The sequence below is a fragment of the Maniola hyperantus genome, chromosome 9, assembly GCF_902806685.2.
Source record: "Maniola hyperantus chromosome 9, iAphHyp1.2, whole genome shotgun sequence".
NCBI lineage: Eukaryota > Metazoa > Arthropoda > Insecta > Lepidoptera > Nymphalidae > Maniola > Maniola hyperantus.
This window is the reverse complement of record NC_048544.1, coordinates 11,737,221-11,762,919: the sequence shown is the minus strand read 5'-3', so window position 1 is coordinate 11,762,919 and position 25,699 is coordinate 11,737,221. Positions and strand designations below refer to the sequence as shown.

The window sequence follows — 25,699 nt, the reverse complement described above, 5'->3', positions numbered from 1 at the left end:
TTGATAAATAGATATAAATAGATTCGACTTTTTCTTAGTGGATTTGGGGTTTTGAAACATTTCGTGGAAACTCTTTGATTTTCCGGGACAAAAAGTAGCCTGTGCCTGTCCCTGGGATGCAAGCTAACTCTGTACGAAATTTCGTTAAACGAATGGATGCTTAAAAGCTAGCAAATAGCCAGACAGACACATTTTCCCACTTTTAATATTAGTAGGGATTAGACGAATAATTGGTATTTATAATTGCGAACAAGCAATGAAGGCTAACATATTAATAATAATATATAAGAAATAAATAATCATTGTACAACTCAAACAGCTAAGTTTCGAAATCTAAAAATTTTCATGTACCTAGGTTCTCTCTATGATGTAGTTTACAGAAATTCACCCGAGCGAAGCCGGGGCGGGTCAACTAGTACTCTACACTTACACTGCCTACTCATAATTTTTAAAATTTGTAAACTTTTCTACTTAAAATGATTTTTGATCTACAGTATTTTTAAATAAATAGCTACCTATGCGATAACTCGTGTTAAAAACTTTCTTCATACCATTTTTCTCGCTTGATATTGACATATTAGTATATTAAAAATCTAGAGTAAAGTAAGTATAACACAACAATTTTCTTCAAAATATAGGTTGAACATTATACAAACCTCTCCTTTCCGGGAAGAGAAAATCTCGTGGAAAGCGCTTTTAAATTCAACACTTAATTATAGCGTGGGGCCATTAAAGAGAAACCTGAACAAGAGCTATTTCCTATTCGATTCTCACTTAGTAACTTGACACTAGGTAAGTGGTGTTATGTAAGCGATGACACTGTGGTTTACGCCCACAGCTACGCAGTTAGCTCTAGGATATACATCATATTTTGGAGAAAGCAAATCAGGACATTTCGAACTAATCAGTCCCCTTATATAAATGCGAAAGTGTGTTTGTTTGTTGGTTTGTTGGTTTTTTGGTTTGTCCTTTAATCACGTCGCAACTGTGCAACGGATTGACATGACTTTTTGCATAGGTATAGATAAGAACCTGGAGAGTGACATAGACTACTTTTCATGCCGGAAAATCAAAGAGTTCCCACGGGATTTTTAAAAAACCTAATTCCAAGCAGACGAAGTCGTAGGCAGCAGCTAGTACTAAAATAAAATTAATCTATGATGATTGACGAATGATGAAAATAAAAATATGTAATTTAATCGTAATTTTTTTCTAATATCATATCTGTGATTTCCCGTAGGAATTTCTCAAAATCTCAAAACATCATCTCAAGTTTCTAGTCACGGCCGTTTGAGACGGAGAGAAAAATTTAAAAAATTCCTGAAAAAAAATCGACTGTTAGGCGGTACGAAGTTCGCCGGGGCAGCATAAACGCATAAATGAAGGCCTACTTTGACCTTCTATATGAGTATCCATAGTAATACTATTGTCGTCCATAGAACAATTCTAAAATAGATGAAAAAAGAACAGTATAACACGAGCAAGCTCCACGCTAGGTGAACGCCATATTTGTCAGACAATAACTTTTTTACTGGGCGTCCTTATTCTGGGAAGATCTTCACCGTGGGAACTCCAGCCCGTTACGAACAACTATAAATAATATAGAATGCATTAACTTTTTATACAGTGAACAGTTATTTCCAACCCTGTTCTAATTAACTGATTCGATTCTCGCTCGTTATGGAATAATATGCAGCTGCGTATAGCTGAACGGTTCAGTTTTTCATCGTAGTTTCAAAGTACACGATACTGCAGACAGCCGATTTTGTTATATTGTTGTAAGTTGTGTTGTTCTAGTATTGCCTACTATGGAGTATGGACGCAATGGGAATTATTTTATTGTGTCTACACTACTAACTCAATCTTATAATAAGGTGCAGGAGCCTCGGTAAAAACAAATTGTTCTAATCATGCCTGTTTTAGATAAAGTATGCTACGTCTTTGATCTCTGTACTGTTCCAGTTCTATACAATAATACTAAAAAAGAAGAGGAAAAAAAAATGGGAACGTAAAGCTTAAACCTAACCTATAAAAGTATAATATTTACAAGCGTAGTGTATGGTTTGTATAGTTCGCAATATAATGAAGATGTGATGATAGTATCGAAGCAATTTCAGACTAATGTTAGCAGTCTAGATTAGAAGTCAAAACCGGGTCAACTCAATTATGGGGAAATCATGGTGTAGCTTTCCAACCGTACCTACTCTGCAATCTGGCTTAGCGATGTGGCCGTGTATGGAGACTCTCATCAATGTTGCTTAGTAATTATATCATTAGCACCTAATTTTAAACTTTTTAATGGCGTTCTATTTAGAAGAAAGTAGAGTTTCTTTAATCTCTTCCCATATTATAAATTCCAAAGTGTGTTTGTTTGTTGGTTTACTGATTTGTCCTTCAATCACGTTAAAACGGAGCAACGGATGAACGTGATTTTTGCACAGGTATAGTTAAAGACGTACCCTCTAACAAATAAACCTGGAATAGCGGTGGAATAGTTATACCCTGCTTTGTCTTTCTCTGTCATCAGTAATTTGACATTTGAAGGAAAAAGACAAAACAGAGTATAACTATTCCACCGCTATTCCAGGTTTATTTGTTAGAGGGCTATAGTGTTGCAGAGGCTACTTTTTATCCTGGAAAATTAAAGATTTCCCATGGGATTTTTGAAAGCTTACATCCAAGAGGTTTGTCCGCGCATCAGCTAAAAAAAGTTGTGTTTTTGTAAGGCAAAACATTGTACGTTTAAATTAGATAATTTTTGGGTTCATCCTAAGAATAAGATATATTTACCCGACTACAGCAAAGCCAAAAGGAAGGGTTATAATTTTAGCAGTCTGTGTAAGTGTGTATGTATGTTTGTGTCTATGTGTGTTTTACCGTAGCGCCTAAACTACTAGGCTGATTTTGATGAATAAGGTGTCTAATAATTCGTTGTTATGGTCCGGGTCGATTGAAGTCTTCTGGCAGTTACACATCTGGTACTTCACATTAATAATGTTATAATTAATTCAATTCAAATGCCGTGGTTGTGCGTTATCAAGTACAAAGTAAAAAAACATACTACTAATTTGATAGACAAATAAAACCAATAGGGACGCCGTCGATCAAGGATAAAAAATATGCACGACATACGGCATTTGAGTTAAATTATAACGTTATTAATGGAAACTGCCAGAATACTTCAATAGACCTAAATAAACAGGCATATCTAACATATAAAAAGATTTATTTTACTCAAGACGATGAAAGCACCAAGCACCTAACTTGTTTCAAATTTTTTAGTATACCTAGTCAAGTTACAATTTTTTTATATTTTTCCGTAGTTGGGTTACAGTTTTTATTAACTTTTTCTTTTATTTATTAGGTAATATGTACTATTGTCGTACTCGAACACCGACCAACAGAGACGCAGGCAAGTTCTACGTCTTGAAAGCTTAAAAAAAACAAGCAATTTAGGCCTCACTCTAAATTAATTAATTATTATTTATTCAACATATGGAAAGTTCGAAAATATTTGATAATTAAGTTGGCATCCAATTAATATCAAAACCATTAATTTCGCTCTCTATAATAATAATTTGTTGTGTGTTGAATCGATATAATCGTTCGAGTTAATTTCGTTGAGGTATCTATGTCGAGGTGAAATTTTGGCGGGATATTATATAACTTGCGCTTAGGTCGTGAGTAATTAATTGACCAAAAATTTTACTAGCGTACTTATTTGGATTATATAATTATTTTACCAAAAATACTTGCTAGGTATATAAAAAGTTTTTGAAATACTTCCGCTTTGTATTTTTACTTAATTTACCTACGATCAAAATACCTACACATTCAATTGAATACCACTTATGTGAAATATCGACAAATAAAAACATCAAATTAATCGTGGTATGTATCCGTTATCTACATTAAAAATAAAATTTTAAAAATTAACTTATGTATAACTCAAGTTTTTAAACAGTACAATTTAATATATAGCACATAGTATGGAATTCCTCATGACTGTAACCCATTTTTAAATTAAAACCCTACTGAAAAACAGGTGGATAACTGTTTAATGTTATAATATCAGGGTAAAATTAAGTTTTATTCAATCTTTACTTATTTAACAAGTCAATCAGACGACCGTATTGCTCTACCTACTTACTTACATATAACAGAAAAAGACTTGTCTGTTTTAGTGGTGTACAATAAAATATACATCTGTACACACATTCAATTATTTATTTATTTATTTTCTTTAAGAAATTCAATACGATAATAGGCTCCATTTCACCCGCATAGATAGATTTATCGTTAGAATACTAATGTTTACGACATTTTTATGTGAACTACGACTTTTTATCTATCACTTTAAATGCCGACATGTGGTTATCTCTCTCGAGATATGGAAGAGATGAACTTTGTATTTGGGTTTGTGCATTTTTACTGATTCATTGCTCAATAAAACATTTATGTTGATGCACATTAATAATAAAATAACTATTTCCTTTTAAAGAACAGTTTTAAAATTGTATATTTCATACGTTCAAGTTATTAGCCTAACGCTGAGTTCAAACAGATCTAACGCTGTTATGCTGAGAGAATCAAAATCAAAATTTAAGTGGATATCACAAGTGGACCAATTTATCACGAGACTACTCGTGATCAAATTAGTTTAATCTCCACTTAAATTTTTGAATTTGATTCGTACAACTTGGCGTTGGACGCTAAAATAGTCTATATCGCAAAAAATTGAACGTCTCACGCGCCATTTTAACTTTTTGTTTCATGTCAAAAGTACGATTTTAGTACTTATTATAAAGGTGAACTGTACTTTTGACAGACAGTTGACCCATAGAGTTAAAATGGCGCGTGAGGAGTCATTTTGTACGGCCTATAAACCGATTTTACAATAGTCAAAACTTTCATGTTTCAGATTCCAGTCTCTCTTAACTTAGATAAGGAAATTAAGAACAGTTTGTCATATGATTTGCTAGCGGCGAGTTAAGCCTGCATAGAAAAAGATTTCTGTAAAATTCCGTGTCCCATTCCAGGATGCAAATTATCTTTGCGCCTAATCATAGCTACAATACCTTATTAACCGACTTCAAAAAAAGGAGGAGGTTCTCAATTCGTCGGAATCTTTTTTTTAGACACTTTTTTAGTTAGTACCTTACCTATCATATTTTTTTTACATTTTTGTTAAAAGCGTCTCATATCGCATATTTCATAGAACTATAGAAAATATCCAATATCTTCGTATTCAAGCATTCCGCTACATAAGGTGCTCAACCACGCGGAAATGTGATCGTACGAGTAAACCACACGTCATTTTGTGCTATTGTATTGTACAAATCGAGCATTTTTCATCATCTACCAAACTGAAAGAAACTTTTAATACAAGACAGTTTTAAATCAAAACTAAAACGAACTCAAAATGATTATACAACTATTATGTACGCAACTTTGTCTATGTGAATTTAGGTTATTTAAGTCTTACTTACAAAATAAATTAATATTGTTGTAATTTTCGTCAAAATCGGTAAACAGGATCGGCCGTGAAATGTGCCAAAGAAAGTTAAAAAACTTCTAAATTATATGAAAACATGAAATAACCTAATATGTAAATCGTGTACTACATACAAAGTTACAAATAAGACCTCATTATGTCATAAGCAAGATTACGCCCGGGGCAGGGCCTACCTACTTATCAGATTAATAAATTGATCTGACATCAATATTAGCGTCGGATTTGTCTTTCACTTTACTTACTCGTAAAAAAGGTTCATAAAATCTAAGATTAAAATCTAAAGTTTTATTAAGTAATTTTTAACGAAAACACCCATTTGGCTTATTCTCTACTCAATAGATATAAGAGATATCCTGTACCTATAGTATAATATGTAGTATCAATTCGACATGTTTTATTAGTTAGTTCCCTAAAGACTTTGTACATTTATGGCAAATAAGTAGATTTTATAAGAATTTTATAGACTTTAGCAAACTAAAATTGTCTAATTGAATTTTGTAAACTACTAACTGCTTATACTTAGTCGTCGAAAAATCGATAAATCGAAAGTGTGTCTGTCGTCTGCTATCTTTCCATAGTCCGATTTTGTTAAAAGATACAGAGATAGCTTGGCATTCCGGAGAGTGACATGGGCTATAGTTAATGGGGCGAAATGTTTCATAGAAAAGTTTTAACTATTGTTATTTTTACTTGAACTTTGAAACGTAGGTTCTTTCTAGGGAGTAGGTGTCAGATAAGAAATGATCTAACTAAACTCCCCCCTAAGGGGGTGAAAGGGGGGTTGAAAAGTTATATGAAAATCCTATGATTTTGAAGTTAGAGTTATGAAAATTGGCATTTAGGTATTCTGGGTTCCGTGCCTTATGGTGAGACTGAGTGAGTGAGTCCTTTTGCAGCGGGAAAATTTCAGACTTATGAGAAACCAGAAATTTTACGCGGACGAAGTCGCAGGCAACTGCTAGTGGATTATAAATAACCTCTACAGATGTTTCGTTTTGAGCTGAGATCAAAATATTCTCACAAGATTACGCTAACAGGAAACAAGTGGCGAGATGGCAGCTAAATCGGTTAAACGTTTAGAACGTCCTACGGTTGCTGAATCGGCAGGATGTGGTTAAGGTTAATAGTCTTAAGTGGAGACTGTTCAAACATTTTTAGCATGTTGCCGCTAGAAAATATAGATAAGCTTTGTCAGAATCAGTTCAGTGTTTCTAAGGAGAGAAATATTATCTTTACTATCTGATGATGCTCGCAGCTCCGTGTGGATTTAGGTTTTTGAGAATCCCGCGGAGACTTGATTTTTTGGGATAAAAAGTTGCCTATGACTCTCTCTAGGTCTATAACTATGTCAATGCAAAAACACTTCAATCCGTTGCTCGAGGTTGATGAACAAACCAACAAACAAAAACATTTTCAAACTAAGAATAGGTATGGGTAGTGATACATAGAGATTATAAGGCGAGAAAGCCAGGACTGGAAGACTGATTCCCATATCAACGTGCAGGTTGAACAGCTTAGTCCAATTTTTTTTTTAAATAAAAATAGCGAGCAAACGAGCAGGCGGGTTACCTACTTGATGTTAAGGGATTACCGCCGCCCATGAACATTTGCAGCACCAGCATTTGTTGATCCGTCCCTTGTACATAAACCCATGTTGAAATCTAGTGGGAACACCGTCGAAGGGAGTTGGTTCCACAGTTTTGAAGGAATTTGTTGATCCGACCCGATCGACCTACTAGGGAGGTATAACTATATGTTGAAACGCATTTGTATCCGGAGAGTTGGTTCTTGTTTGCATGTTTGTATTTGAGATTTATGCATGGAGCTTCTCTCTATAACGTGGACCGCCATTAGAAAAGGATTTTCAGAAAACCCAACCAAACGAAGCCGGGGAAGGGTCAGCTAGTTTATTATATGCTTGTAGGGCCAATTTGTTCACAAGATTGAAGCCGGAAACAGCGCATTTAGATGTTAGATAAACGGTCTATAATAAACCGGTTTCGCTGATTAACTGGTGTGAGGTCCGGAGTTAACATGTTTCATATTATAAATTGTACTTGTTTTCAATCTCTAACAGCATTACAGATTAATAGAACTGTAAATATGAGATTATAATATTTAAAAAAACTATTATGTGGCAACACATCACCTGTCCAGTTTTATAGCACCTGTACAGTTTAAGTTTTAATTGTTTTTTACCGCACATTTCGTGAACGTCAGTGAGCCATTTTAAGGAATCCGCAGGAATATCTCCTAATGTTCCCAGATTCTAATCTAAGAATATAGTCTTGCCTTGAAATTAAGATAAGTGTCTGGAAATTTTTATAAGATTTTTTATTTAGTTATGAAGTAATATATGTATGTAATTATGTTACTAAAACCCATACATTTGAAACAAATGTGCATGCAAATTTACTAAAAGCAACTTTTAGCTACTGGAGATTACTTCGAGCAACCATAAAATATGGGAAATTTTTTTCTGATTCTCATTATCAAAACTAAGTTATGCTCGCTACTTAGTTCGTGTGCAATACAGAAATTTCAAACCCCTATTTTACCCCGTCAGGGTTTGAATTTTCAAAAATCCTTTTTTAGCTGATGTCTATGTCATAATAGCTATGTATCTGCATACCAAATTTCAGCGCAATCCGTCCAGTAGTTCGAGCAGTGCGTTGATAGATCAGTTAGTCAATTAGTCAGCCAGTCAGTCAGCTTTTCCTTTTATATTTATAGATTAGCATAGCTCAGCAAGAATACAACTTGATCAGCGTCTCCATATAATACTTAAGTACATATTTCCTGAAACCGAAAGCAATTTTCCTGTAAAAAATTGTTACCGTCGATAACAATGAGTCGTTACGAGTACAAGCATCGACTCATCACTCTTCCTACTATTACACGAACGTGATCACGTTGATTACGATCATGAGGAACTTTGATCACAGGTCAATGACCTCTGCTTTAAAATCTCTAGCAGAAGCAGGAAGTCTCTGTACCTAGCAGATGAACGAAACTCGGCCGCGCGATTGTTCAAGTCATAACCTCTGGATAAGGTTTGGGGAACAAAATTGTGAAACCGATTTTGCTTTTATTGATGGTCAAAGTTTAATAGCAACTGTAACATAATATTAACCGCCTGTCTGTACCTAAAGAGGAGTTTATTTTTAGTGCGCTCCAAACAAACGTAGTTTGGTTCTCATTTGAATATTAGCCAATCAAACTAAATAAAAATGTATCTAGACATTAATTACGTAATTAATTATCACCATATTACATTACTAGATGATGCTCGCAACTTCGTCCGCGTGGATTTAGGGCTTTAAAAATCCCGTGGGAACTCTTTGATTTATCGGGATCAAAGTAGCCTATGTCATTCTCCGGGATGCAAGCTATCTTTGTACCAAATTTCGTCAAAATCGGTTGAACGGTTGGGCCGTGAAAGGCTAGCAGACAGACAGACAGACACACTTTTGCATTTATAATATTAGTATGGATAGTATGGATTATCTTACAATTTTCACAATTGACAATCAAAAAAAGTACAATGATACCTAATTTTCCTAGTGTTGTGAGTGTCATGATTTCTGTAAAAATGTGTCGTTTCAAAGTGACACGGGTTTAAAGATTAGTAAGTGTGTAAATATTTGAGCCCTAGTAACTTTGAATTCAAAAAAATTGAGGGAAATCTGAAAACCACACACATATTTGCTTCTAAAACGTGTTTACTTGGTTAATATATGAAAAACAAACTACATTTTTAATATTTCCCTTAAACTGTTAAGGGAAATATTAAAAATGTAGTAACTTAGCGTAACCTTAACCGTCTGTCGTGCATCTGGGCCTTAAAGATAATTTGGCGATTAACAAGAATAGTTGAAAACTAACACCCGACTACTACGTTTGTCTTAATAAACGCTGAAATATTATAGTAAAATAGTTTTTCTGTCACTTGGTATATTTTAACGTTGCAGTATATTTATATTTGTGAACTCAAAATTGTATCCTTTTTCATTTGACACTCCACTCGATACGATAGTTAAAAATTTTTTTCGAGACCAATTTTTTGGGTGCAAAATCCGCCATATTGATTTTGTTCATTTAAAATGTAGGCTAAGTCACCCGGACTATACTATAATAAATCGATTGAAATTTCATTTATCAAAATCGGCTCAGTAGTTTAGGCGCCACACACATAAATACAAACCTACATACATAGACTGCTAAAATTTTTTTTTGACGACCTCCCTGGCGCAGTGGTGAGCGCTGTGGTCTTAATAGTGGGAGGTCCCGGGTTCGATTCCTGGCAGGGGTTTGGAATTTTATAATTTCTAAATTTCTGGTCTGGTCTGGTGGGAGGCTTCGGCCGTGGCTAGTTACCACCCTACCGGCAAAACCGTGCCGCCAAGCGATTTAGCGTTCCGGTACGATGCCGTGTAGAAACCAAAGGGGTATGGGTTTAATAAAAACTGCCATACCCCTTCCAGGTTAGCCCGCTATCATCTTAGACTGCATCATCACTTACCACCAGGTGAGATTGCAGTCAAGGGCTAACTTGTATCTGAATAATAAAAAAAAAAAAAAATCATAACCCTTCCTTTTGGATTTGCCGTAGACGGGTAAAATAGCCCTATAAAATCCACAGGAACCCGTTACAGCGCCAGATTTTACATAATACGTGATAATACCATGTTACTTGCTTATCTTCGGTTTACCGACAATCGTAATGCATGACGACATTCCGTCTACGACCTGCCGATGCCGCCTGCGTCGACTCGTTCAAGACCAAAGAAAAAACCCGTGGAGAAAGTGCAAGCGTTATTATTATTGGGAACTTGTACGGACGGCCACGCGCCGTACTCACTCCACTTATTGTGTAGTTAAAATTCAGTACAATTCATGTTACAGGTGTACAATTTTGGTGATGCGGTGTACTTACGCGTCTGCGATTGCATTTACCGTACCATTAATTAAGTATACATATGAAGTAATTTCGTTTCCTTTATGTTCAGTGTAACTACAATATTTGTTCATTTTGACCACAGGTGAGCATGAAATGAGTCTTTAATTTCAATTAATGGTGCGGCAACTTGCTACTTTAAATCGAATATACATATTACTTATGTATGAATCTTACAATTACTATTGAAGTACTTAGCATATTTTATTTTTGCGTAGTAACTCCAAGTTACGTGAAGGACGTCTTACTTAAAGTACCTACTTACTTAATTAAATATTTAGGTAATATTAATTTTGCGATTCAACATAAACATGACAGCCAATAAATAACTTTTATAATTTTCCTGCTATTCAGATGAAAGTTGATGCCGCTGTATTACGCATCAATCGTTCACTTTTTTAACTGTCCATACTAAAAAAAAATACTAGCCTAAGGGCGTTTGTGCACTCCGGGTGAGATTTCACAGATCCGCCAAAATACGAATCGAATGTACGCGCCACGGCCAGTCGCGCACCGCCAGGAACGCTTGCACGTTACGCTGGAAGCCTGATAGGTAGTGATGAAGATAGCTGTACTGTAAACAAAAAAAACAATTACCTGAGCCTGCTTGAGTCGGTGCTCCGTGCGGTGTACCGCCAGCAACGGCGTGACTCGCACCAGCAGCCTCCACCACGGCCAGTCGCGCACCGCCAGAAACGCTCGCACGTTGCGCTGCACGCATCTGGTGATGAAGAGATTTATTGTCATAGAAACGAGGATTTCAATTTCTTTTAAGTTTTTTTTTTTTTTTAATTCAGATGCAATCTCACCTGGTGGTAAGTGACGATGCAGTCTAAGATGGAAGCGGGCTAACCTGGCTATGGTAGTTTTTAATAAACCCATGCCCCTTTGGTTTCTACACGGCATCGTACCGGAACGCTAAATTGCTTGGCGGCACGACTTTGCCGGTAGGCAAATAAACTAGCCACGGCTGAAGCCTCCCACCAGACCAGGCCAGAAATTTAGAAATTAGAAAATTCCAAATCTCTGCCAGGAATCGAACACGGGACCTCCCACTAATAAGACCAAATGACCAGAAGACTAATAAGATTTTTTAAGTGTAGGTAATCTAGACATATAAAAGGATAACCTGTCAGACTCAAACCTATGTACGTACCGCTGGTCTAGAAACTTGATATTTTGGTTGTAGATTTTTTCTACAACATAGAACCCACTAAGTAAGGATTTTCAGAAATTCTACCCGAGCGAAGCCGGAGTGGGTCGCAGCTAGTAATCCGATAAATAGATAACATGTGAGTAGAAATAAATCCGCCACTGTGTAGGGCCAAGATCAGTTCTTGACACGTCAACTGTACGCTACTGTACGTTGTGTAGTGTGTACGCATGCATTGAACACGGATACGTGCGAGCAACCCCACGCCTGCTGTCGCGTCGTCGCGTCAGCGGCGCGTGTCAACATTTCTTAGATTTTGTCACATAAATGTTTGATAGGCAAACTCTGTTTACAAGTATCCCGCTGAACTACGTTGGGTACGAAAACGTAGGCATGCCAATGTGTGACCAGGCTTTTCGCCCTCACGCGCCAGTAGACGCCCCGCTCTCGCATGCAGTCATACCAATAATGGTTCGGGACCACTATCGGGATTTAGCAAATAATTCATGACATCGCGAATAGTGTGGCCGCCGTCAATCGTATTGTAAATCGTAATGCTAATTTGGGTTAAGTCTGAACTGATGTAGAACACGTACCTCGCCGCAGTGTGTTGGGTACGCAAGCGCTGGGCACGGCGCCGCGCCAGTAGCCCCCTCGCCCTCGCCTGCAGTCGTACCAGTACGCGGGCGAGCGCGGCGTCGCGGCGCGCGTCCAGTTCGCCCACCACGCCGCCGCGGAACATGATCTGTAACAATCAGAAATATAACATTAGTAATCAATTAACTTGATAGAAGACTGCTGCTGATCACGACGTCCTGGATGTCGCGGAAGAATGACGTAAGTACCTAATACTACCAAGAAAGTAGTGTGTACCAGGTAAGGCCAAAAAAGTGATTGAGTTTTTCATTCAAGAAATTCTTACTAATAGCAGCTTATAGTGCCTGTCTTTGCGCTATGCACTACCTACAACTATAGAGGGTGCCCAAGCTTCGTGCGCGGGGATTTTAGGTTTAAAAAAATTCTCAAGGGAATTCTTTGATTTTCAGGGATAAAAAGTTGCATAAAAGTCAAAAAGTCAAAAGTCAAATGATTTATTCAAAATAGGTAATAAATTACTCTTATTGATGGTCTGGTATTGTGTTAGATTTGTAAGATATAGTGGTGATAATTATTACGCAAACTTAAAACTAAAGCTACGAGGGTTCCAAACGCGCCCAGGTCTGAGAAGAGCCCACAACAAACTCAGCCGGGTATTCTTTTTATTATCACCACTTTACAAAATATATTAATATATCTGTCTTCGGGATAATTTTGCAAAATTCGTGGAAAATCTTGTTTAAATCGATTCAAAGGATCGGTCATGACAGACAGACTAACAGACACACAATCTTTTGCATGTACCTAACTATAATAACACAGGTTATATTCGCCAGTTTGCCTTGAGTTTGGTTACAGTGGCAGAAATTCGATCTGGAGAGTATTTTATAATGATATTTTGATTGCAATTTGGGAAGGTCGAATTAGGTAATATCGTGTTCTGTGGAAGTCCTTGCTAGAGATCTATGTCCGGCAGTGGACATAGATCATTTAAATCACGCAAGGTTTATCAATACACCCATACTTCCACACTAATATTATAAACTGATGATTCCCGCGACTTCGTCCAGGTTAACTAGGTTTTTTTAAATCTCGTGGCAACTCTTTAATTTTCCGGGATAAACAGTCCCTATGTCCTTCCCCGGGATGTAAGCTAATTCTGTACCAAATTTTATCAAAATCGTTTGAACTGTTGGGCCGTGAAAAGCTAGCAGACAGACAGACAGACACACTTTCACATTTATAATATTAGTATGGATGCAAAAGTGTGTCTGTCTGCCTGTCTGTCTGCTACCTTTTCACGACCCAACACATTAACCGATTTTTATGAAAAGTACAGAGTTAGCTTACATTCCCGGGAAGGACATAGGCTACTTTTTATTTCGGAAAATGAAAGAGTTCCCACGAGATTTTTAAAAAACCTAAATCCACGCGTACGAAGTCGTAATATAATCATCGCATCATGTAGTAAATTAATTACAATTAACAAAATATAATAGTCTCTAACTGCGTTACATGTATCTAAACGTATGCGTAAAACAGAAACGTATTATTATAATGACGTAAAAGTAAATTAAAGCATTCATTTTGTTTTAATACAAAGCTGTTAATGCGTTATTTACTGTAATTAGTAATTACATACTCGTACGCTCACAATCTCCAAGATGTAATCTTTCTTATACAACCCAGTACCAAGTAGGTAATGATTACTGATTACTAGGAATACCTACTAGTAACACATTTATTAATTTTGTTCTACTATACGTGACGACAACCGCATACTAGTGTGATAAGTGTAATGGTGTTTAGGATTTCAATAACTTTTTTTTGTAATTATATGTGTATTGTAACTAGTTGTTCCGTAGACCTATGAATGCCTACGCCTATTTCTACAAGAGCAAGTTTTCTTTGAAACTTATAGGTATATCAAAGTAAAGTTATGATAGATTCACCACACGAGTGTGGATTCACGATATAGGTCGTGCTCGGACTGAATATTTTTTTTAAAGAATAATCAGCTCTTTCCATTCCATTCACCTTTCCTCTCTATCTAAGCGTGAAACTTGAGCAATAAGCTAATAGAAGTAGGTGCGACAATAATGCAATGTACCTGTAAGTACGCGACAGGTCGAGATGGCAATCGGGGTATGAGGCGAGGGGATGCCCCGCACAACCGCGCTATCCCGCATCGGTTTAGCGCGGAGTTTTTGTGGGTGTGCGATTGCCATCATGACCTGTGTTTTTGGACCCAAGCGACGGTTTTTCGGATTTGTGTCCGTTCGTTCAGCGCGTTCTTTAACCGTTTGGCTTTAACTAGGGTCTAGTGTTCTTATCAAAGATCGATTGTGTTGTATAAGTCCCGCAAAATGCTATTGCGCTGGAACTATGTCTCATTAACATCGAAATGACGTCATTTTGACGTCAGCCGAAATAAAAATATACCATCAGCTCGAAACTTCAGTCTAGTGCTAACGTCACTAAAATGGCGGTCACATGCATTAGCAGTTTGCGGGACTTATAGCTTCTGATATTAGAACTCAAGCAAAGCTTACAAATAAGTATTAGTTCTACTACATTATATACTATTTATTTTTAGTTTAGAGTAGAGTAAACGAATGAGAAGTATCATCGTCACGACCTAGTAGTAAAGCCGCGTCGGAGCCTAGATGAGGCTCGTTTGATTTTTACTTTTACTGTTGTCACGCGCAAAGTAAACATTAACGATAGTGACCCACTCCATTTCCACAACAACCGACATCTCTATTGTTGACTGAGACCGCGTTTACATTATGTCCTATCGATTTTGCCTGACCTTACAAATTCTTTCTATAGATAGGTAATTTCGAAAGTACTTATCGCACCGTATCTATTTACTTAATATAATTTCATAAATACATATATGACCCTATTAATTAATAAATGCCTTTTTTCATTTTCAACTAGGTAGAGTGGTTAATTCATAATGATCGGACAAAACTTGAGTAAATTTGTAAGCACTGAAAGAACTTATTGAAAATTTAAAAAATATTTGAACCATCAAAACTAAGGTATACCTAGCAATAAAATTTATATTTGAAAAAGTTAGAGACTAGACTACCCTAATTGAGTATTACTCGTACTTCCTAATTTATAAACAGAAACTACATAGACAGGTAGTTAAACTAAAAATGTATATTAGTTATTTTGTAAATACTGTTCGATTTTCAAAATAGGTAAATTAAAAATAAATAAATATTGATATTAAATGTATTAAAAAATCCAAATTGAATTGTAATTTTAGTCCTGACGACGTTATGTGAACGGGCTCTCAATACATAGTTGGCCTAGTTCGCCTACTTAGCAGTAGGAGCATAATAGCACCTGACGCACAAACCGGCACCGAGATGATTGTTTATTATTGCTTTTAGACGAGCTCTATTGCGACTCTATTAGAACTTATGCGTATGTCTTCTTTACCTTACGGTGTCTCATTTTATTACTGTTGGCTTAATAAGTTAACGTTTCTGGATGATCATAAAACATGCGAGGTTTACATTGTTAATTAACGTACAAGGACTTCTCTATCTAACCTTACCTAACCTGTCTTTAAAACACGAGTGAATAGGCATCTTCTAGGTAAACGCGTCCCATCTTAGGCCACATCATCACTTTCCATCAGGTGTGATTGTGGTCAAGCGTATACCTAAACCTCTCTCCTTCTCTATCTACTCTTATAAAGTTATATATTATTATTTTTAAAATCCCGCGGGAACTCTTTGATTTTTCGGGATTGTTGTCGTTGCTTGGTACCTATAATATGAATTCACTATTGACACTTCCTGAATCTTGATAACTCAGGCGGGCAGTAACCCTTCAGCATCAGGATTAAGGATTTGAATCCAGAATTTTTTATGTCACCACGACGTAAACTTTTAAAGTTGATTTAAAAAAATATTTGCAAATCGGTCCAGAAACCTCGAAAAAATCGATGTAGAAAAAAAACCACCTCCACCAAAAGACCTTGAAATACTTACGAAGCAATCTTTAAAATATCCCCTTTCTAACAAAAAAAGAATGAATGAAATCGGACTACGCGTTAATGAATTACAACTCAGTATATATTTTAACTTTCGTCCCCTCTCCTACGGGAACCATGCTGAATTTCGGGATAAAAAGTATCCTATATTCTTCCTCATAGTATGACCTCAAATCGTACCAAGTTTCATTGGAATCCATTCAGTAGTTTCAGCGTGATGCGCGGCCGTGATACAGACAGACAGACAGACAGACAGATAGACAGATAGACAGACAGACAGACAGACAAAAATGAAAAAAAATTACAGTTTTGGGTTCAGTATCAATTATAGAGTGCCCTCGAAAAAAAATTTTCAAAATATCTTCAATGTACAGAATTTGACCTGTTACAGTTTTATTATAAGTATTGATGATGATTGATGATGATTGATTGATTGATTGATGATAAATATGAAGGTGAGTTTGTTTGTTGATTTGTCCAACAATCCTGTAACCACCGCAAAACGCATCAACGAATCGACGCGATGTTTGCATGGATATATTTAATTAAAGACCCTGGAGTGTCATAGGCTAATTTTAACCCGCAAAATCAAAGCGTTCCTACGGTTTTTGAAAACCTAAATCCACGAAGACCATCCATCATGTACCTATCTAGTATGACATATTAAGGTAAAAATAATGGAATCTAGCTTTGGATAAGGTTCAATGTGCTCCCAAGTCCCAACATTCGTAGCAGCCTTTTCGTTAAGTACATATCTTGATAGTAGATTTAGATCGCAAAGTCAATACCAAAATTACTATTTTTATTCTAGGTTATTAAATACATAATAATAGATCATATTAAGTATACATGAACATTGAACACTAGTCAAACATGTGACGTGAAATTGATACCTACTATAAAATATAATATAAATACCACATTTACAGCAGTTGTGCAAGCAATATAATGTTTATTAATATACAAATAAACAGACGGCTAAACATAAACATTAACTCTAATTAACCTAGCGCCACTTAATATTAATAACTGTAAATATGATTCAAATTTGTAAACATTTCAATGTAAGTATAAGCAATAAATAGTTTCTACGCGTAACGACGGATTGACAGACTCTCGATAAAGATATAATCATCTTAATTAATAAGCAATTAACTGTAATAATTCATACTTAGTTATATTTAAAGATTTAACCAACGACGTGATTAAAAAAAGCGTTTTTATAGTACTGTGGCTAAGACATCGGTCTCCCTATCGGAAAGCTCGGGGTTCGATCCCAGGCGTCCTATATAACTTTTCGGAGTAATGTGCGTTTTAAGCAATTTTTTTTTTTTAAAGAATATTAGCCATGTTAAATGACTAATATTCCCCTTTCCTCTCCAACTAAGCGTCAGGCTTGTGCTAGGAGTAGGTACGACAATAGTGCAACGGGCGGGGTTTGAACCGTCGACCTTTCGGTTTTCAGTCCACTCCTTTACCGGTTGAGCTATTGAGGCTCATTTAATATCGATTATTCAATTAAATATCGTTTAACGGTGAAGAAACTTGTTTAGAGTTCTCTATAATGTTCTCAAAGGTTTGTGAAGTCTGCCAATCCGCACTTGAGCAGCGTAGTAGACTACAGCCAAACCGTTCTCATTCTGAAAGGAGATCCATGCTCTTTAATGAACCGGCGCGCGATAGGCTGATCACGATGATAATAAAAGGAAAAAGCTGACTGACTGACTGATCTATCAACGTACAGCTTAAATTACTGGACGGATCGGGCTGAAATTTGGCAAGCAGATAGCTATTATACTTAACGGAGACATCCGATAAGAAAGGGTTTTTGAAAACTTAACCACTAAGGGGGTAAAATAAGGGGTTGAAGTTAAAATATAATTTTCGAGCCGTTCTTGCAATGATTACCTATACCAACCTTCGTCAAAAAAGGCTTCTTTTAAGGTACTTTATATACTTATCTTGTTTGTAATTTGTTATAAATAAATAAATAATTAAACTTTTACAAGTATTTTTGAATCGTCAGATGCATTTACCAACATTCTTGCTCTGGTCTATCATTGACTATATGAGTACATTATTTAAGTACTGAATAGTCAATAGTCTCCAACTCCCCTTTCATGACAGAATTTATTGACGAACGATGTCTAAGTAACAGGTAGGCATAACGGCAAAAGCTCGGATGGAGAGTTATCGTGCAGCAGCGCGCTCCAGTTACTCCTAATAGGATGCAATAACCGCACGGTGGCTGCAGTCTTATTGCACTGATCGGTTTCTTACGCTTTTATTGCTTGAACTATTCCACTTTCCGCCGATGGTTAATGTAGAGCTGTTATTAGGGTGGGCGATTCTTCTGGTCGTTTTTCGGAATAGCGGCAACAGTTATCTTGATAAGCATGCTCTTGTCTTATCAATGACATGTTTCCGATTGACGATAGACTACCTACAACCTCACCTAGTCTAAGGGAGGCTACCATACGAGCAGCAAAGTCGGCAGTCCGCCACGCCATCTTGTAGACCCGGGGCGGCTTTGTTTTGCGGCAACAAGCCGGTGACGGGTCGCCGGCTTTAGTGTGTAAAATAAAAAACCCGGTCAAGTGCAAGTCTGACTTGTACACAAAGGGTTCCGTACCATCGATAACACGATATACTTTTTTTTTTGTTTTATTTAGCAAGACAGCCATTTTGAAAGTCATCATCTTGGGTTTTTATTATTTGTTGTTATAGCGGCAACAGAACTACACACTGAAAATTTCAACTCTCATAAGATACCGCCCGCTGACAGACAGACGAACGGACGGACAGACGGGCGGACAGCGGCGGCGTAGTAACAGGGTCCCGTTGCACTCTTCAAGTACGGAACTCTAAAAATTACAATCTCTCTCGCATACTCGCATACGTGAGCAGTAGGTACCTAGTATAGCAGAGTAACTGTCAGATACCGAGGTAGAGTGAAGACTGAAGTTCAACAACTACTTAACTAGGTACAATAGAAAAACGAAAATGTACAAAAAACATTTCTTCTTTATTATGGTAAGAGTAGAAACTTACATGAGAATTGTGACCACGCTAGTTGTACACGTGATAAAATAATTCTAAAGATTATTAGAAGCCAGATTAAAACGAATTTCCGAAAAGATTACAGCTCAATGTCCGCTATTAAGACAAGTTGAAACATCCGCTATGCAAATTATGCATCATTATGTCAACAATTAACATCTACTCCGGTGTCTTGAGACAATGGTGAATAAAAACAGCAGACTTCTGATATTTGAGATTTTTCAACCGTAATTAAAGCAAAGAATCCTTTTTATTAATAACAAAGGTTTAAGTTGCCTTGTTTTAGCATTTTTCGATCTTTGAACTGTAGACGAAGATTTCATCATCATTTGTCTTTTACCTTACCTTAACCAGGTCATTTACCTTAACCAGGCTCTAACATATTGTGTGCTGAGTATGTTTTAAAGTTAAAATATATCAACAACGACAACAGAGTAACATTCTGCCTTCGTATGAAGATGACAAACTCAAAACACGACGTAAAACCGTACATAAAAAGTACCTAACAGATTTACACGTTAGCTAATTTGGATCACCTAAACAAAAAAACAACTCTAAACTACTCCCAACCGGCAATCGAATATATTAAAAACCATTTACAGACAGAAATCAAATCGGTGAATCCATATTTTTTTGAAAATAAATAACTATACCTAAGTTAATGCTTAAGCATAGGCGGCGCAGCTAAGTACAATGATTATTATTTACAAGTAACATTATTTATTTATGTTATAAACGATGCGCGACCGGCTGCTTTCCCGAAAGCAACGGTTACTTCTCATTAGCCATAAGCCATTATGTTTATTATTCTACAATAGCGTTTAAGAGGAACGCACCGTCTATGGCCGAGTATTAACACTTCGAAGGTGTAGAGATACATCTACAGTCTATGCTATAATTCTAAGCCAGTATTAGCATTTAGTAATTTCGCACGTACAGGTATGCGTACAAACATGCAACTCATGGTCGTCGTTACCAAGCGTAAAGTTACAAACACTAAGAGCCCGTCACAGATTTGTTTGAAGTGCCATTCCAATACATTTTGTCCTACTGTACTCGAATTATTTATTAATCCTAATATATACATAAAACATTTAAAAAAATAACAATGCCCGTTATAGACTTTGAAACCGTCTAACCGATGTGCCCCAAACCAGTCTCATTAGAAAACCAATAATGCGAAGATGATTTTAGACCACCAACACAATGCATTATGCACATACTTGAGCGTAGTAGCACACGCCGGGTATCCGCTAGTGCTTTACAGATGTTCAGATATTCTATGTGGACCCATAGGTCCACAGTTCATACCTACTCCATTGTTGTTCCTCATCAGATGTTAATTTACTTTACAAGTTGATCTAAGCGAGATGGGTATAAAATGCTTTCTGTCAAAGCGAATAACAAGTGCAGCGCCATGGGCGATGGACTAGTCAAATCATATCTTGTTTGCACGTAGGCTAGGCATATTTACATTTTTCAATGTATCTTTATTTTCAGGCTACAACGACATCAAGCACTATGAACAATTCATTCACCACCTCTTTGTATACAATCGGTGTAACGCCTGTAATCACAGCGTCATTTTTAAATATGGAAATTTCATTGTTTCTTAGACCCTGTGAAAAATAAACCTGTTTTTTATTAAGCTTCCTTTGTTTAGCTCTGTTATTTATTTTCTTAATATTAGTCACTGGCATCCGTATTCCGTGGCCACGCCTGGTTTCACCGCTCTCATAGTAAGAGGAATATCCGTTAAATTAACAATACCCCACTATTGTACGACTGTTTGTTAAGTGTATGTGAAGGTGACAAGTGTTTTTGTCGATTTTTATGTTTTTTGTTTAATAAAAATAGCACCAATGAGCAGGTGGTCAATGAGGTCACCTGTTAAGTGATTACCGCCGACCATGAAAATTTGCAGCACCAGAGGAACCAGAGATTTTTTTAATAATAGAACTTTCATTTGCAAAAATTTAAATGGGTATATGGATCCACATAGATACTTAGATTCTTGCTAATCCGGCTTTGATTTAAGCTTAAAGAATCCTTAGTGCACTACACAAGAATAAACCTACAATAATTAATTTGCCAAATTTTACTCCATAATACTCGGTTCAAAAGCGCTTCAGCTTCTAGTATTTAACACTATTGAAGTGTTAAATACCGTCTGCTATCTATACCTGATAGTTAATACTCATAGTCTATACTTACTGGTAAAATATAACTTTCTTCTACCAAATAGATTTCTGGCTTACATAGCATAGCAAATCACTTTCCACTAGGCGTATCTAAAGTTAAGTGTACATCTATTATATAAGAATAAAATATAGCCATGGGGAAAATAAAACAAGTCCATCATCATTACGACGAATCATTGTATCAATACGACTTTCACCCCATAGTAGACGTGCGGACAATACGACAAAATATATGGCGGCGGTAGTAACGCGACAGATTAATTATAACTACGTACCTAACAAACGAAATTACGAAAACATAACACGCCAATAAAACCTTTACACATTCAGAGTTAAAGAACAAAATGCCATGAGGTTTAATAAATAAAGAGGTGATAGAGGCCGTACGTACGAACTATTTTGCGGATGTTTCGACGCATACAAATAGTGACGCGTTTTTTTTTAAATAATTACTATGGCAAAGTGAAACGGAATGAATTACCAAAGCCCGTATAAAGAGTTATTACGAGTGTAAAATGGTGGGGAATGAAATGCTATACATGCTATAGTATATTAATGGTAATGTTTATTGTTTCGTTATTGGAAAATCGAAGACTAGGAAAAATTATGTATGTTACACCTACAAGACAGCTGCTCTTTAGCAATAGGTAGACTATGTAAGAAATAAGTTAAATAATCTTCATCGAAATCACAACCATGATCGAAAAAAATTACGTCAGTTTAAAGATATGTATATTATAGACGCTAGAGAAAGCAGGATTATGCTCATTTAATAATAAGAGAATCTAAAGAAATTACAATACTGTGCGAAATTCGTCAAGAGTTGATAATACAAATAACAACGTTCAGTTCATAGCGAGACCAATAATTAATCTATGGTTCAGTTACATAACGAGAGAAACATCAATCAAATTGAAATTAACACACCACAATACCAAATCGACAACATAAAACGAGTCGCAGGGAGCCGATGGATCCAAGCGTTGCAAGATCACCGGCGTATAGAAATCCTTACAAGATACCAGAAGCGAAAGTCTATCAACGACGAATATCGGAAGTCACTTGGGTTATTGTTTCTTCTATCAATACCCAAAATCCAACCAATTTATAATTTATCAATTACTAGGGTTTAGGTTTTCAATAATCTCATGGGAAGGGAACTCCTCGATTTTCCAGGACAAAAGGTAGTTAGTCTATGCTGATCCTAGGATCAAGCTCTCTGTACCTTTTATCAAAATCAGTTAAATGGATGGGCCGTGAAAAGCTATCAGACCGATAGACAGACAGACACTTTAACAGACACATTTAAAATATTACTATTATAAATTAATAACCAAACAAAGTTTAAAAGCTAATCTTTCTTTAAAAGTTAAATTTGAAAAGATAAATTTTCTAAATTGACCAACAGGATCCTAAACTCGCCTCTTAAAAGTTATTTTTTACCAAAATACCAAAATGGTACGGTCCTTTATGCGCCCCTTACGGATATTCACTGATCCGTAAGAGGCGCATAAAGGACCATAGCTGCGTGCGCGACGAAAGCTGGACGTGATCGGCATGCGCCTTACAATAAATTAATACATTGTCCGAAGCAATTCTGTACGAAATAGTATACGTGACTGAGGAAACGGTGAGTGAGAGTACAGAGCCGATGATCTTAAGGTAATTTCAATTGTCTATCAATGAAATTGCTTCGTTTCCAAAGATGGTAGGTAGTACTACCACTTTTATAAGTTACGCCGATATACCTGCGCAGAAATCTTATTTTTGGCAAGCGCGAAAATATTTTAGCCAATCATAGCGGCCGTCCGTTCGCTATTGGTTGTTGCCTACACACCATGTTTTGCCCGCGCGAATTATGAGTGAGATAGCACGAGACTATGTTGTTCTTGTGTTTAAAATCTTAACATCAAGCACTAAGGTCTGAACTTCATTGGTTTTAGTTAGCGCTAGGTTGCACTTTTCTGCACAAACGAATATCACCGATGCGATTGATAAAAGTACTGTACTAAATGTTAGTTTGCATAACAATATTGTATTGTTAATTAATCACATCAGTAAGTCGAACTTTAAAGATTTCGAGTGACATTTTATATTCGGAACATTCCTGATCTCCATTCATCTCAATTAAAATGAAGACGACGCTGGTTTTATTATTCATAAAACTGGCAAACATAATTTGCCGAGTAGAAAGTTTCGTATGAATTGTAGCAAACTAATGGTATTTAAAACTTTCACGCAATTTGGAGCAAGATTAAAAATTGCCTAACCTGAAGTCCTCAACCTCGCCTGACCAATAAAACTTGAAACCGTTTTTAGTAAAATAAAATCTAATAGCAATAGGTAATACAGGAGGTGAAAAGTATCCTCTGGTTAAAAAATCTACAGAAGATTTATTATCATCGATTCATTTTTACTTTTTGCGAGCTTGTAGTTTCTTTTCATGGTATTTTGAAGTACAATTTTTGCTCCTAACAATCATTTTAAATCATGTTATTTATTCTTATATAGGATCTTCTATTTATATTATTGTGTAATTTTTTTACTAGCTTAAGTACCTTCATATCGATATGATCGATACCCTCGAAAGTGAAAAGATATCTTGAAGGCACCCTCCATCATCATTCATGTAATACTATGTTGAAAAATAAAAGCTTCTCATTATAAAATTGCGTAATAACAAAGGCATTATTTAGCGATGTTCATTAATATTCTTGAAATGAAAACAATGCGTGTTCAAAGAGGAGAGACGTAAAGGTGAAGAGCGATTTCGATTTAGAGCACGTAATACTAAAGAAAGTCTAAAGAAGAAAGTCAACGCATTTCGCTTGCAAAAATGTGCTTAGGGGGTTGATTGGCATTCAAGTGCGACGTCTAAATAGAAATTGTTACTTTTACAATGGTGCAATACTTGGCGCCTTTGATGTAAAATGTTAATCTTCAATGAGAATAATCACACTTGTTACAGAAGTGATTTTGGCGAGTTTCTCTTAAAAGAATATGCGTAAGAGGTTTAATAACGTAATAAGTAGTTTAAATGAAATTATGTCGTTCCTATAAAGAGAGAAAATGAGCAGAGATAGATAGAAACAAATTCTAAATATTAAGTTATATAACTTCAAATAATAGCAAATTAATTATTACTGACGAAGTAGAACCCTACCATAATTATTGGCCTTAGGTTATAGTTATTATTAAGCTATAGTTATTGTATGCTACATTTGATAAAAATAACGTAGGTACCTACAGATATATATCAAACATGAATATCCGTTTAGTTTGAATGATGCGTGAACAAAGATTTTTCGGAGATCGATTAGACGTTACACGGATAAGTGCTTTAAGTTTACGTCACAGTACGTCAGAAGCCGCAAAATAACAAGTGGTTGTACACGAAGTCGCGAATAACAGTCGGTGAAAGTAAGAGCGTAAATAAATCTGTTCCCAGTGCTGACCCCTGCGGTGCACTTGCCGAGAGATATTGCTTGTCTTGTCTGAAAAGCGCGATAATGTCTTACGTGTGTAACGTTGAGAAAGCAAATTTTCATAATTTATAGTACCTACGTCTATATATTTTATTTGCAATGAAATATCTAACTGTAAATGTGAGATCGTTGGAATTGGTTGGACCAGACATCAGAGAACCTAGAAATTTTTATAATAAGCTAACGTGACATGTGCGTATGGATGTATAAACTTCGAAAATAAATTACATATGTAGGTTTGTTTTTAGGGTTTCGTACCTCAAAAGGAAAAGACTACCCTTCGTAGGATCACTTCGTTGGCTGTCTGTCAAGAAAACCCATAGGATACTTCCCGTTGACTTATAATCATGAAAGGCAGGTAGGTAGGTAGGTTTGATAGCACAAGTAAAGGAAAAAATCCAAAAACCGTGAATTTATGGTTACATCACAAGAAAAAAAAATTAAAATGTGTTCATGAACAAATAATAGGCTACTTGACACTTTTTTTAAGTAGGTCTTAAATGGTTAATATTTGTGCTATTAGATCAAAAAAATTAACACTATATTTTTTTGCGCCCTAAAAACCGTAAAACTTTAATTTAAAAATATATTTTTCTTAGACAGGTGAAAACACTATCGGCCATGTTTGGCCGATAGATTATCTGTGCTCTGACGTCATGCATTTGTAAACAACAGCATAACCTTCCAAAGTTTAATAAACATGACTTATATACTTA

The 25,699-nt window shown here is 36.0% G+C and overlaps 1 protein-coding gene across 7 annotated transcripts in view; it reads right to left on the bottom strand.

Moving 5' to 3' along the window:
* Mhcl (Myosin heavy chain-like) overlaps positions 1-25,699 on the bottom strand; it is a 234,596-nt gene that overhangs the window by 36,361 nt on the left and 172,536 nt on the right. For all 7 annotated transcript variants that reach the window (XM_034971701.2, XM_034971702.2, XM_069501067.1 and 4 more), the window contains 2 exons: positions 12,222-12,370; positions 11,070-11,193 (listed from right to left, as the gene is read on the bottom strand). In XM_034971701.2, coding sequence (XP_034827592.1) covers positions 11,070-11,193; positions 12,222-12,370 — 273 coding nt within the window. The remainder of the gene's footprint in view (positions 1-11,069; positions 11,194-12,221; positions 12,371-25,699) is intronic.